This window comes from Dipteris shenzhenensis, chromosome 18 (assembly GCF_047967505.1).
Source record: "Dipteris shenzhenensis isolate YYH24624 ecotype China chromosome 18, Dip_SZ_1.0, whole genome shotgun sequence".
NCBI classification, from domain to species: domain Eukaryota; kingdom Viridiplantae; phylum Streptophyta; class Polypodiopsida; order Gleicheniales; family Dipteridaceae; genus Dipteris; species Dipteris shenzhenensis.
Genome location: NC_141613.1, coordinates 46,744,229 through 46,759,192, shown reverse-complemented (window position 1 = coordinate 46,759,192; position 14,964 = coordinate 46,744,229). Strand labels below are relative to the sequence as shown.

General features: G+C 42.4%; 1 protein-coding gene across 1 annotated transcript in view; it reads left to right on the top strand.

Annotated features, from left to right (window-relative positions):
• Positions 1-5,716, top strand: part of LOC147891313 (coatomer subunit beta'-1-like) — a 41,743-nt gene extending 36,027 nt beyond the window's left edge. The window contains exons 18-24 of the mRNA XM_087389698.1: positions 33-147; positions 310-381; positions 773-969; positions 4,428-4,521; positions 4,664-4,770; positions 4,985-5,114; positions 5,207-5,716. Of these exons, the coding sequence (XP_087245824.1) occupies positions 33-147; positions 310-381; positions 773-969; positions 4,428-4,521; positions 4,664-4,770; positions 4,985-5,114; positions 5,207-5,377 (886 nt within the window). The 3' untranslated portion in view covers positions 5,378-5,716. The remainder of the gene's footprint in view (positions 1-32; positions 148-309; positions 382-772; positions 970-4,427; positions 4,522-4,663; positions 4,771-4,984; positions 5,115-5,206) is intronic.
• Positions 5,717-14,964: the final 9,248 nt, after the last annotated feature.

Here is a 14,964-nt window from a genome sequence, read left to right as displayed (position 1 = left end):
ATAAATGAGGCTGATTTCTCTCTTCGATACAGTGTTGCTCGGTTTTTGGAGTCACGTAACATGTTAGAGGAAGCCCTTGCAATAGCGACAGATCCTGATTATAAGTTTGACCTTGCTGTCCAATTGGGAAGACTGGAAGTGGCAAAGGTATGGCTGCTCTTTTATATTATTTTCCACTTGAACTACTTTTGATCAATGAAATTCATCATAGACCTTGTAAATAATCCTTAGGCAATCTATCCAGTCATTTTCAAAAGTCTCTGAAGTACTTGTGCAAGTTTAGCATGTTCTTAGTATGTTGTTTTGCAGGCCATTGCAGAGGAAGCTCAAAGTGAGTCCAAGTGGAAGCAGCTTGGGGAGTTGGCAATGTCTGCTGGAAAGGTGAACTCATTCTGCCCTCCCCTCCCTGCCCTTTGCTCCTTCCTTCCCCTCCGTCTGTTTTCTACCGGCAATGTTCGCAAATCTTCTGTTATTAGAAGTTTACCTGCGATCATCATAGGTGTGGTCATAGTTACAGCCAGATCCTTGCACATTATGTGTAGCTGTCATTAGCATAGCTTTGTACATATTGGGGACCATTTTTCAAATTATAAGACAGCTGGATTCACTAAAGAAATAAATAAAGGACTCGGGTCTATATATTTATGTTCTTTCCATCCAGTCTATATTCTGCTGCACATGAGAATGATCTGGATGTGTTGTTTATGTGCACAAAGAATTTCCTGATAGCTAGGTCTTTTTGTTTCCCTGTCTAACAATCACCTTCATACAGCTGGATTTGGCCGAAGAGTGTTTGACTCGTGCAACAGATCTGAGTGGCTTGCTACTGCTATACTCATCACTTGGAAACTCTGGAGGAATGAAAAAGTTGGCATCATTGGCCAGGGAAAACGGAAAAAACAATGTGGCTTTTGTTTGCCTTTTTATGCTTGGACAACTCGAAGAATGTTTGCAACTTCTTGTGGATAGGTCAGCTCTCCTGATCTCAAAACTAATACTGAAGTGTGGTAATGTGACTAAGATCTGTCCGAATTTGGATACCATTTTCAGGGATATATGCTATGTTTCTTTTTATTTTTATTTTTTCTAGAGAGAACTTTCTATTTTAATGCTTGATGAAAAAGCCAACCATACAAGTCAGCTATGCATGTAGCGCTGATCGTGGAAGAAAATACAATGAAAGAAACTGGCTGTTGACTAGCTGTTTTGCGAGAACCCGATTCATTGCCTAGGGAATCTCAGAGACAAGGGCCAACAACCAAGATAGGAAACTATACAACCAACAATCCGTGAAAATGTAGACGACCAAGATTTGTAGAAACACACCAACCTTTTGGCGGTCGTCCTAGATTCCATCGTCCCTTCCATATAGTGTGCAAGGTATAGATGATATCATGCCATATGGCAAGGAGGGTGGCTGTTGGGGAGACCTGGTGGCCTCCCACCGCCAAATTGCAACGGTCGACCCAGATGTTCCAAGCAGTGATGCCAGGCACTATCTCCCAAGCATTGTCCTTGGGTGTGGATACATGCTGTTGGCGGGAAGGAGACGTTGCGTTGTGTACATCAACCTAGAAGACCTTGGCAAACTAGTGAGGGGAGCCTCTAAGAAGATACACCGCGGAGACTATTGACGATGTTCTCCTATGCGGGGTGTGTTCGTGAGAAGCCCTTGTTGAAGCAAGAGCTTCGAAGGATTGATATTGGGACAAGACCACATTGCCCAACAACTTTTTGGATTAATGATGCCAAGTGAGTCCTCCCTCCGATTGGGGGAGGATGACCATTTGCCAAGATACCCTGGCTATCGTGTACCATTTGAGCCTGCCCACAAGACATCGCGCACCAAGCACTTGAGCTGTTATATGCACATCCCCTGTGAAAACACCATCAAGAGACTATGTACCAAGCTGTGGGCAAGGTGCTCAAGAGAGTTTGGCCGAGCTCCAATACAATAGGTTGTGCCGCACACTACTAGCACTAGAGCTATTCCCAAGTTCCAACCACTCCTCCATCATGCGGAACATCTGGTCTCACATCAAGTCGAAGAGATGCGGGTCCAACGCTCTCTTGTGGTTGCTGAGTCGAAGCCCTAGAAAGGACGAGAAGGGCTCCCAACTACTCCAATAGATACCTCTTTGCGGGGTTACATGATCAAGACTGACATCTTTGTTGCAATGGGATATCCACCTGGAACATTAAGATAGTTTTACCACTAGAACTCTCGCGGAATGGATTTCCTTGGTTGAGGCTTCGTCCTTGGAGACTTGGAGAAAAATGGAGTCTCTCTTGTGCCAGCATGGTGGGAGCCGTGCTTTTGAACTGGTGAAGAATTAGACTAGGAGTGTGATTGGGAAGTCGCGCTTGGCTAGTTTTCCTAGGCAAAGGAGACACTGTGAGATGGAAGAAGCGTGGAGGGGAGGAGGGAAGATGAGGCTACGGGGGGGAGGGGGGGGGGGAGAAGGGATGATTTGGGGGTGGAGGGTGAGGGCGATCACCGGGTGTGTGCGCGGCAGGGAGGAGTGAAGGGTGGGCATGGGGGAAGAGGAGGAAGGTGTGTGTGTGTGTGTTGGGGGGGGGGGGGTAGCAGGCGACTAGAGAGGGGGCACCTCTCTTGCACTTGAACTTTAGGTAGTCTCTTGGGCTGTATGGGAACCCTGAGGCGCTCGCCCGTGGGGGCGGGGGAGGGGGTTCTATCCAGAGATTAAAAAAGACCTCTCCCCTAGGTGTCAAGGGGCATCTTAAGGGGGCCTCGCGACCGCTTGCTGTCGACAGTGTCCTCATGGCATCTTCGGTTCTTCATAGCTCATTTGCTTGGCTGAGTCCAACCCCCCTTGGATGGATTGACCAAAGGTGTTGTGACTTGTGCTACTATTTGTTTAACTTGTGCGAGTGCGAGGCTGTTGATGGGTGTAGGCGCGACTTGCATTGGGAGGGCTTGCTTTCGCTTGGTGTACCATATGTCTGCAGTTGAGGCACTGCCTTGGGAGGCTTGAAACCTCAATCCTCTGTCTAAGGTCCCCCCTATCTAGGGTCTGTAGATAGATTTTGTTATCGTGCTAGAGGCCCCCCGTTACAACCACCTCAGTCCTTGCAGATGATGGGGTTCCGTGGCTCAGGGTGATCGCGGAGTACCCAGAGTCCTTACTCGAGAAAATAAGCTTTGATGGAAGACGAAATGGATGATATTCCTTTGGAAGCCTCGGGAAACGAATTGTTTTGAGAGGATATTTCTTTGGAAGCCTTGGGAAACGAATTGTCACTAGGATCCTCGGCACATCGTGTGTCGTCTCCATGTCATCAACTGTGAAACCATGGTACCAAGGTATGAGGAAAACCAAATGTGAGCTGAGGAGAATAAGACTTTGCTCCATGAGACTTGGGTAATGTCAAGGGGAACTCAGATGGAGAAGAAGACACCTCTCCCATAGATGGTGACCTCTTGCATGTGGTCACCCTCCAAAGCCAAACTCACATGGATCCAAATCTCTAACCAGTTTCTCCTGGAATTGTTGTCTGTAGTTGTTGCTCATACTTTTGGGAGAGGGAATTCCGAACGGCTGTGGGAGTTGAGGGAGCTGCCATAAGTGCCCTTAGCAAACAAAAAGGGTCATCGCCAAGATTGCAATCCCCAAATAGACGAAGTAAAAGCTGCTCCTGCTAGCCAAAAAAGCGAAAAGGCGAATGGGACGAAAGGGGGCGATGACAAGGGGAGGGGAAAGGGATGGAAAAAGAAAGAAAAAGGAAGAAAAAGGTATGTGGCAGACACCCCAAGAAAGCCTTCCTGGGCTGTCAAAAAACAACCAGCAAGGTACAAAGGAAGGGGAAAAGGCAGCTCGAAACTGCTAGCCTGGCCCCTTGGTAAGAGCAAGGCAAATGAGGTTGGAGGGGGGACGGTGGGGCGGGGGAGCAGGTGGCAGCAGGGAGGAGCTCATGGGGGGAGGCACGAAGGGAGGCAAAGGGGGTGCTATTCAGGCTCCAGCGAATTGTACGTCCTATAGTTATTCGTTGAAGCCTCAGCTGAGGTGTACTGTCTGTAGTTTTGCATTGTTTGTTTGGGGACATGCTCTTTGATATGCTTTGGTTGACATAATTTTGTACCCCTGGGACAGTAAAATTCACAATTAGAAGGATGAGTTGCATGTTCTATCTGCATGGTTCGATAGGGATAGATTTGAAGGATGAGTTGCATGTTTGAAGCATGTTCTTTTTGAATCAATATCACTGCTTGTACTTTATGGATATGGAAAAGTTGGCATTATGAACTCCGTAAGTCAAGTCCTTATGACTATGCAGCCCTTAATTACATCAGAAGGAAGGCTCTCTAAATGGACGAGTTAGGATGATTGATGGGTGTTTTGTTTGTTTGCTCTTTTTTTTTGGTCGATGTTTAATCAAACCCAATATTATCTGGATGACCTTTCCAGCAATCGGATACCTGAAGCTGCTTTTATGGCTAGAGCATATCTGCCAAGTAAGGTCTCAGAGATCGTTAAACTGTGGCGTAATGATCTCAAGAAGGTTCGTATAGATGGAGAAGTCTAAGTTCATATGCTATGACCAGTATGATTTGGAGCATGTTTCTGACATTGTTCTTTGCAGTTCTTATTGTTCTGTCATAAGTTCCGTCATGGAATTACAGCATTCTATTGTGTATATGCAGATCAATCAAAAAGCTGCTGAATCCCTGGCCGATCCAGAAGAATATCCAAATTTGTTCCCGGACTGGCACTGGGCATTGGAGGCTGAAGCGAGATTAAAACCTTCCAGGTCTGCAGCACACATGGTCATCCTTCCATATTTCAAGATTCCATCGTAGATTTATTTCGTAGATTTGCAGATTTGCAAGGTGGTTCTCTTTTTGAGGTGTCCTCTCGTGGCATTAGATCATTAAGTAATATCTGCTGTCTCTTTTTGAGATGTCCTTTCTTGGCATTAGATCATTTTTAAGTAATATCTGCTGTTGTTGAACAATGTCTGCCAGAGAGAATCTTTTGCCAGCAAGCGAGTATTTAAATCATGTGGGAAGCACAAAAGTAGACTTGATTGACGAGTTGAAGACTTTACACTTGAATGGGGAGATGCCTACTGAGAATGGGGATTCCCTTCATGAGGTGTGTGCATTTATACAATGCATTGGTAATTTCAGTCTGATCTGCCTGGCTTGCCTTAGTAAACGATGTGCATCGTTTTGTTGCTTCTGAAGGTCGAGGAAACCGAAGAATTCATTGAAGCGGATGGGGGAGAGGTACTAGAGGATGGGGGAGAGGTACTTGTGGATGGCCAGGAATATGAGGCACCTTCTGCAGAAAGTGAGGTGCTTGTCAATGGGGGTGATGAGGCTACTGAGGAATGGGGTGTGGACAACGAAGAATGATTACAACGAAGAGTGATCATAAAGGTTGGTTCATGCTTTCAACCTGGGAAAATTTTGTTTCAACACCATGCACATGAGATGATGTTAGTTCATGAGCTGGTTGTAATTTGCTTAGAACGAGATCCTCCATCTCTTTTACGACGGAGAAGATCGGTATTGGCCTACGAAAAGATATGGACCTTTCTTGTCCATATCTCTGTAGTCATCAAGCCGTTGAGTTTTGTAAGATGTTAATATTCTTTTTCAGGATATCCATTCCAGCTATTCTTTGCATACTTACAGGCATCTTATGGATTAGAATTGTATTTTAACAGATTATGAGTTTCAGTTATGAAATGAATTGTTTTTGAATAAATTCTCAAGATACAACTATCATGGTGGATTTTTGCAAAGTATGTTTTCCTGGAAAGTTAATTGGAGAAAAAGGTGGTCAATGTTGAGTATGTTAAGTTTGCTTCGTATTCAAAGTTGGGGGTTGTGGACACTTCGTTGCCTCTTAATATGCTTGGTTGGAGCAAAAGGTGACGGACTGTTTTGGTATTTTTAAAAAAAATTCTAAATTACTATCGAAGCATTGAGGAAAAAGAGTCTCCTATTCTCCTTCAAACCTATGATTTTACTACGCTTTATGCAAAGATCGAGCTGGAAGATCTGAAGTTTCTAGAATCAAAAAGCTAATGGCTGAAGTTTTAAGCTGAGATTCGACAAAGAAAGATGCAAAGTGCTAAAAGTTGTGAAAACAGCTTTATGTTTAGACTTTTTGTGGCCAAATAATAAAGATCATGACATCGATTCTAATTAGAAAAGATATACAAAGGTAGTAAGTGTTGAAGATGTTTGCTCTTGGATAGATTTTCTTTGAGATAATCTTTACATCACAATAGGCGATTCTGTTTCAAGAAATTATAGGAATTCCAATGGGTACTAATTGTGCTGTCTTTTTAGCCAACTTTTATTAGCACTGCCTTGTTGGTAGTGCGGGAGTGCTCTCCTTAACTTTTTTTCAAGTGTCCCTCCGGTTATTTTTCGTCACGTCTCATGTGCCCATGCTCATCCGTGGCCCATCCCCTACCCATGCTCAGCGCATGCCACTATGTTTGGGAGTATAAGGCATCCTCGTATCTAATTCCCCTTGTAAAAATTAATGCTCGAGCACAAGCTTGGCCCAAGATTAGCGATGACTTTTAGGAGACAATCCATACATAGACATAGACATGCACATCCATGCATGAAAATATAAGTCTTCTTGCATTGTTTTCAATCAGTACAATACATTTATTAACCGAGTGATGATAATAACATGTCATTTAGGATTGGTAGTTATCCTATTTTGTAAAACTTTTAAAGTTGGTTTCTAAGGCGGTGCTAAGGAGTACTTGTACTCTCTTGTCTTTTCACTTATGAATTTGAGTTTATGCAACGTCTTATTAATACTTGCTCTATTATTTTACATACGATTAGGCAAGTTAGGTGTTTTATAGATGATTTATTTGTACTAGATGTCCTTGACTTTCAAGACTTTATGTATAAAGACACTTGTGCTTTTGGAGAAGGAATCTATCCTCCTGACTCTTGTGATTTGAACTGCACTTCACGGGGGGATTCTTGTGTTTTCTCAGATCTTAGACTTTCTCAATCTACAAGGATTAGAGGTTGATATCCATATATGGTAAACGGGAACAACTTGAATATAGTGGTTTACACATTATAAAAATGCCTCAAATTGACTCTAAACATTTTTTATTGACAAAATATGGGAGTCATATCTTCCAAATTCCATGGAGATTCTCGCCTTTGTACAACTAAGGAGTCTTTTATCACTCACTGTAGTAATTTGATCACTTTACTAATACACGAGGTATAATCCAAGAAAAAGAATGAAAAAAGTACTCATAATCTTAGATATGAAGTCTTTTATCTACGGCCTGAGGCATGTTTAGAATGATAGAACATAAGTTGAAACAAAAAGCGGGGAGTTGAATAACCCGTTTTTCTCTAGTTTTAGAAGGGAGTTTGATTGAGTATGCATGTGCTTTCTAAGTTAGGAATGTAAATTTGCATCTTTGTATTTTTTAATGTTTTAAATAATTCATTCATCTTGTAAATTCTAACCCGTTTTTCTCTAGTTTTAGAAGAGAGTCTGATTGAGTATGCAGTGTTGCTTTGCTTGCTTTTCAAAAAAATCCTGTTACCACTTTTTTCTTCTCTTTCGTTATCTCTTTGATTTTTTGTGTAGATTTTGGACTTTAGAATAATATAATTTCTAAATTTGTATGATCGGATATATTTTGTTTGTACAAAGGAACATTACTTTTGGTGTTTTGTGTGAGCATTGTGCATGATTTAAGGGATATCTATTGGTTTTCTTATCAACATTTGTGGTGTATTACTAATCCTTGGCCCTTGCATGGGTTGATCCTAATTTTTTGGAAGACGCTTCTTAAGAATTGCTTCATTAACATTTTCTTTACAGTAAGGCTTCCTAATTCACCATTGAATTGATTAGCCATCTTTCACCCACAAAAATCTCTAGAATGCATTCTTTCCAACCCCTCAGACACCCAACCTCTTACCCACACATGTAGTGTCCAACCACCAAGACAAGGTTTTACCTTGTAACTACATGGTGGGTAAGGGCATGTATAGAGTGGAACCGAGGAGAGGTAGTGCTACCTTTGTTCAATGGCAAGCATTGGCTCATGAGGAAGTGTAGTCGTGTTGCTAGGGACATACTCGTTTGCATTAAAAATGTCATGGTCAAGAATAAACTAGATGATGTAGATTGTCTTGGAAGATTTTGAAATGAATTAGAACCAAATATTACATGCGATTGGACATTTGAAGATAGTGGCTTGTCTATGCATGTATGTATTTCTATGAAATGGATTATTAGACCTGCCCCTCTATATGCAATTGGACACTTGAGTATATTATTGTCTTATATGTTCGAGCTTGAAAGGGCAACTTATGAACACTTGTCTAGGTTGTATTCTGTGATCAGAATCATCCCTCTTAAAGCAAACTTTAAATGATTTAGTTCAAAGTTTGTAATCTTTACAACGGCCTTGCTTTTCCACTAGGCGTTCGAATGTACATTCAATGTAAATCAACTAGTCATGAGCAGGCAGCTTTGAAGTGAATACAGCGTGCATGGTAGGAAAATTATTGCAGAGATTAATTAATAAGTATGTATGCTTTCCATCTATATTGCCCCCATTCATAAAACTTATATGGACGTTCCATTGTGAGAAAAAATAAGGGAAAAAAAGAGAGGAGGACAAAGTAATAAATTGGGCTAGCAAGGGTGCAGGACCCCTTGCAAATGTTAGAGGTGTTGTGTTCTTCAAAAGTCAAATAATTTGAGTATAATGTTGTTTCAAGTAGGAAGTGAATAGTGTCGTTGGAATCTTGATAATATGGGACCTTCGGACTAAAATTTGAGTATAATATTGTCACTAGAAGTAGTAAGTGAATGGTGTCTCAAAATCTTGATAATATGGGAGCAAGACCATTGGTCATTAAAAGTGGTTTTATTTGAGGGAGATTTTTAGGTGGGGGGTGTTTTAAATACCCCTTGAATGTACGTGATAAATAGGGTCTCGTAGTAGTACACCCCTCGAGAGACACCTAGAAATGCACCTCTTCGAGTACATAATTGTGCTCTCCCAATATCATGTTTAGCATATCAATGGTTATGATACTTTATCTTGAATTGAAAACATGTCAAAAGTGTTGGAATGATCTTTGACATGGACACTTTTTGCATATAGTATGAAGGAGGGGATAATCTCACTGTGCAATGTGGTTGACAAATCTTCTACATGAGATGCAACTTCTAGACATGGCCATGCCATCAAATGTGGTTGGCGAATCAAATGAGAGAGGTCTTGTGTTTTAAGAAGGTCAAATGGTGTTGGAGATCCTTTTCTTACTGTGGCTTGTGTGGTGAATCATAGCATATATCTCTAATGAGAGTCGACTTGGTGGTTCATGCTTTGTATTTCTTTCGTAGGAAGTTCTTCTAGCAGGGTGTTAGAATTGTTTGTGTCTAATCTTTCGTCTCAAGTCTTTGTAACGGTAAAGAAATCCAATAGGGGTGAGTCTTCGTCTAGTTTAATGCAAGGAGTCTTTAGTGTGTGCAATGCATGATCTACAATTGCATACATATTAATTTGGTTGTGAAGACAGAGAGAGAGAGAGAGAGAGAGAGAGAGAGAGAGAGAGAGAGAGAGAGAGAGAGAGAGAGAGAGAGTTTATTAAATTCTTTGAAAGACTGATGGGTCTATGAGACTGATAAAAATCCTGATACAAACAAGTTGTGTGGGTGGAGCTACTAAACAAGCATCCACTCCAATGCAGAATGCAAATGATAAGTGCTGAGTGCTACATAGTCATGTCAGAGTGATGATCGCCTACATAGTCATGTCAGAATGATGATAAGTGCTAAGTGCTACATTGTCATGTCAGAATGATGACCACCTACACAACACTAACATCCTCATCATCAGAGCGTCGAGGGGTATGAGGTAGTGAGGGCATAAAGTTAGAGATAGAGTGCTGGTCACGGTTGCCCGCTGCGGGCATGGTCCTACGTCGTCTCTTGGTCGTAGCAAAAAACCGACAGTGGTATTAGAGCGATGGATTTTTTGCTTACTCTCTCACATGAATCAATGTTTAAAAATGTATAGAGAGTAGGTAAATCTAAATAATGTGTCTAACCTTCAAGCATAAATATTTATAAAATAAAAAGCACATAATTTAAGAATACATAACACATAATCATGCATTTATATAAATTTTTTGGGTGAAACATGCATTTACACACACACACACGCATGCACGCATGTACGCACACTTTTTTTTGGGGGGGGGGTGAACTTCATATATGTTTATATTACAAGACCCAATCCCTGAAGAAGAGATGTGCAATTACAATATCAGAAGATATCATTGTAAGACAAGTAAACATACTAATCTATTTAATGAATTGACATGTCCAGATCTCTTAAATCATACCCATTTGAAAAATTGATCAAACTCATCCTTTCGGTGGGTGAATACTGAAGAGCCAAAAAAGCTTGCCAAAGCAAGCAGAAGGAGATCGGGCATGGAGACATTGTTGAAGAAATACTAGAAAATCATGAGTGACAGGTCCACACACACACACGTGTTACATGCACACATGTGGCACATACATTGATGCATGGTTTTTTGATACATGAATTTCACCCTAGGATGTGAAAAATTGCAGGGGCTAGGGATAAAACGATGGATATCGGATGGGCAGGCCACTTTGGAAGGTGGTTGAGGGTGGTACTATGTTTCAAATGGGCTAAGGATGAACAAGGTAAAGCATGATCATCTTATTGGAGGCGTGGAGGCAAGAAAAATAAGAAATGATAAAAGCAAGTCACATCTTCCAGAAAAAGCAGCAGTTACTATTTTCATCATAACGTTTAATCCCTAACTCTGATTGAAAGCTCTTTTTTTGTTTGGAAAGTTGGAATTGCAATCTACAACTTTCTAGAAAAAGTCAAGATCTAAATCCAAAATAGATTAGGTTGAAAATCCGATGTATGCATTGCTATCTAGCTTTTGTGGAAGGCATCTTGCTTTTGGAAAAGTTGGCGCCAAACTATTGTTGAAAGTGCCTTCTTGGAGAAGCAAACCTTATGTGGAGTACAAACCAAGCTTTTGCTTGTTCTTGGATCCCTCTAAATCTATAAATTGGACCTTGGGGTTGCCCTTAGACTGATGCATTTGGCTAGCCCAGTGACATCAATATAGTCCTCCACCTGGATCAGATACTCATACTGGTGTCATTGGATCACATCTACGTCCATGAACAAAACACTTACATAGTCATATGGCATAACAAGATGAGTAAGAACATTAGTGCATGCCAGGAAAACTTATAGGATCATAGGGTAATCCTTCTATCATGCCCCACAAAATGAATGAGTCATCACAAGCATCATCTATAGAATCAATCATCTTCTTTTTTGGATGCATATCCACATCTGCATTGTGTACCTCTGTCTCTTCATTGTTATCCTCCTATAGTATCTCAAGCCTTCAAGACCTTGGTTCTGACCATCTGCAAGGAAAACTCACCGTCGTCTAAGATCTCATCCTTGGAGACAATAAATGGGCCCACACAATTCTCAATGAAAGACTCATCCATATGGATGCTACTAACATCCATACTAACTGCCTTTAACACATTATCACTCATGGCACCAACTATACTATCTAAACCCTTTTCTTTCCATGTGTCATAACAAATACTACCAGTAGAACTTTCCTTAGGCTAATCAACTAATTGGACTAAAGACTCAAGAGCAACACACTCCATTTTGTCATCTTCATACATAGATTGGCATTCATCCTTAACATCCTTAAAGCATTCTCCTCCAATCATTCCCATAGTAGGCGACCAATCCATGAGGGCAATGTCCATACCCCCTTCTTGTTCTGCATCACCCACATGCTTCTCATAGCCATGATGAGGCACATCACTGCATGCAGCCTCAACTTGATTGAAGTAAGCAATGCTAAGCACCTCACTTAAAGGCATGCAACCATCCTCCTCATACACTTGATCAATTGAACAACTTTCTACATCTACCTTTGCACCATACTCAATATCAAGAGAAGAACTAAACATAGAGTCCATACTTGATCAACCTGAGTATCATACTGTCTAGTGGAGTCCATGGCATCTGACATAGCATCACTGAGAGAAGCAACATCACCAATAAGAAAACCAAAATTAGATTCCTCATAAGCATCATATCCTTCACCTAATAGGAAACTTCTCCACGATCCTTCTGTAAGAAAACAATACGACGTCTGTGCTCAACAGATAACAGGATCTTGTACACAAGAGAGAAAATAGATAGTATGGAGAATCAAAAATTCGATTACTGTAGAACTGATACAATAGATGGCGCTACCTCCCAACCGTGCGCTCCTGTGAAAGAAGCTTCGATGGCGAGCTGGAAATAGTAGAGGACGGAGGCTGGATGCTAAGGAATCAGGGTTGCTGTAGCCAGTGATGAAATGGGATTCACGGGCTTGCTCTTATATAGCCACGAGTCGTAGTCAGTTGGGCTCAATTAGGTGACCGACCTAGTCTACCCGAAACAGTCGATTGGGGGTTGGTCCCAAAATAGGCCACCGACTACATGATAGAACTGGTGCACAAAATAGAGCAACTAACCTACGGTTACCGTTCGGCCCACAGCCATCTGGGATCATCTGGGACTCCAAACGGGCCCTGCAATCCGAGTGGGTTGCCTCGAGAAATGCTTTGTCTACCCTCAATGCAGTCAGTCATGGGATGCCTTCCCGCACTTGCATGTAGCCTAGTTGGCAGTGTGCCAACTCCGTCCAGCCATTAGGCTACACATGGCCCCCATCTCGTGTCCAAACCAGGACCTACTAGATAACCGAGCTACTCAAATGCCTTCTCCTCATATGGGGGGCTTACAAGTAGAGTTAGCTGGTTCCTATGTAGTTACATGAGAGTGGAGCATTGATATCTAACACCCCCCCTCAATGTCCACACCCGCAAGTGAACTTACTTTTTCAGTCGATGAAGATGCCTATCCAGCAAGTCTCTTCCAAGAGCCTTTGTGAAGATGTTCGAGCATTCTCTGTAGTTGGACAGTACACCAAGTCGACCTCTCCATCCATGATGAGCTCGCGTACAAAGTGATATTGAATCTCAATGTGTTTTGTGCGAGCGTGGAACACAGGGTTCTTTGCAATCACCATGCAACTGATTGTCACATGATAACTGTGTAGGCTTGTTCTGCACTGCACCCATGTCCCCCAGAATCCTCCTCAACCACACTCCCTCACAAGAAGCAAAGCATGCTAATTTTTGTACTCAGCCTCGGTAGAAGAAAGAGCAACTGTGGGTTGCTTCTTGCTGACCCATGACACAGCTCCAGATCCAAGTGAGAAACAGTATCCTGTCACTGATCTCCTGGTGTCCACGTCTCCTACCCAATCCGAGTCATAGAATCCGGTCAAGATGTTGCCCTTGGTATAGGTGATTCCATAATCAAGCGTGCCTTTGATGTATTTCAACACCCGCATCCCTACCCTCCAATGGTTCTCCCGAGGCTTATTGGAAAACCTGCTTAGTACACCAGTTGCAAAGCTGATGTCCGGCCGTGTGTTGCACAAGTAAATCAAACTACCCACAAGCCTTCTGTACTTCACTTCGTCCACCAGTGGTGATGAATCCTCATTTGAGAGCTTCATGTCAACCTCCATAGGGGTACCAACTGTCTTACACTCAGCCATGCCAAATGCCTTTAGTATCTCTCTAGCATACTTCAGCTATGAAATGAAGATCTGTTTCGGCTCTTGCTAAACTTCAATCCCCAAATAGAAATGCATCAGTCCGAGGTCTATCATTTCAAACTCTCTTCCTAGCAAATGCTTTGTCTGTGAGATCTTCTCTTCATGGTTTCTTGTTATGACAAGGACATCCACAAAGGACCACGATCATACACCTGCCTCCTTCTCTGAAGATATACAAATTTGCATCTGATGGGCTCCTCCTGAGCCCGTTTTGTAGAAAGTAGGCATCAATTCACTGGTACCACACTCGTGGGGCCTGTTTTAGCCCGTAAAGTGCCTTCTTTAGTTTACAGACTTTACCTTCTGAACCGAGGATCACAAAACTTGGTGGTTGTTCCACGTATACCTCCTCCTTGAGATCCCCATTCAGAAAGGCAGATTTTACATTCATTTGAATTACGGGCCAACTTCCCTGGGCAGCTAAAGCCAAAACACTACGAATTGTGGTTAGTCGAGCTGTGGGAGCAAAAGTATCCTGATAATCAAAACCATGTACATGTGAAATCCTTTTACCATGAGCCGAGCCTTGTACTTATCCAACGTGTCGTCGGACTTGTATTTGGTCTTGTACACCCACTTGGTGCCGATTACCTTGCGTTTTGGTGGACGATCCACAAGGTCCCAAGTGTTGTTCTTCATTATGGAGCCATACTCCGACTGCATAGCCTCCATCCACCTATCATCACCTTGTGCTTCTTCAAGACACTTGGGTTCATCAGCACGGATCACTTCTGTCATCAAAGCATAGTTGACCAAGTGTTCCCATGCTCTTCTTTGCTCCTCTAATCTCTTGGATCGGCGGTGTTCGGATGGTTCCTCCTCAATGGCTGGAGGTTTTTTGCCGTCCAAAAGTTGCTTTACCCACTTCGGGAATGGCTTTTGCCGTTGTGGTTTTGCAGGCTCTTCTTCATCTTCTTTATCTTGAATCCTCCCAAGCACCGTTAGGGGAGTTCGGTTTGCTGTTGGTAGTGGTACTGGATGGATATCCTGGTCCTGGTTGTCTGGGAAGGAAGCATCCTCCTCCAATTGATGCAGTTGTTCTGAGAAGACCACATCGCGACTTACTATTACCTTCTTGGTAACAGGGTTATAGAGATTGTAACCCTTCGCCTCTTCACTCTAGCTCAAGAAAATACACTTCCAGCTCTTCGGTTCCCATTTGGTCCTGTTAGCATCAGGGACATGCACAAAATAGTCACATCCAAAAAAAA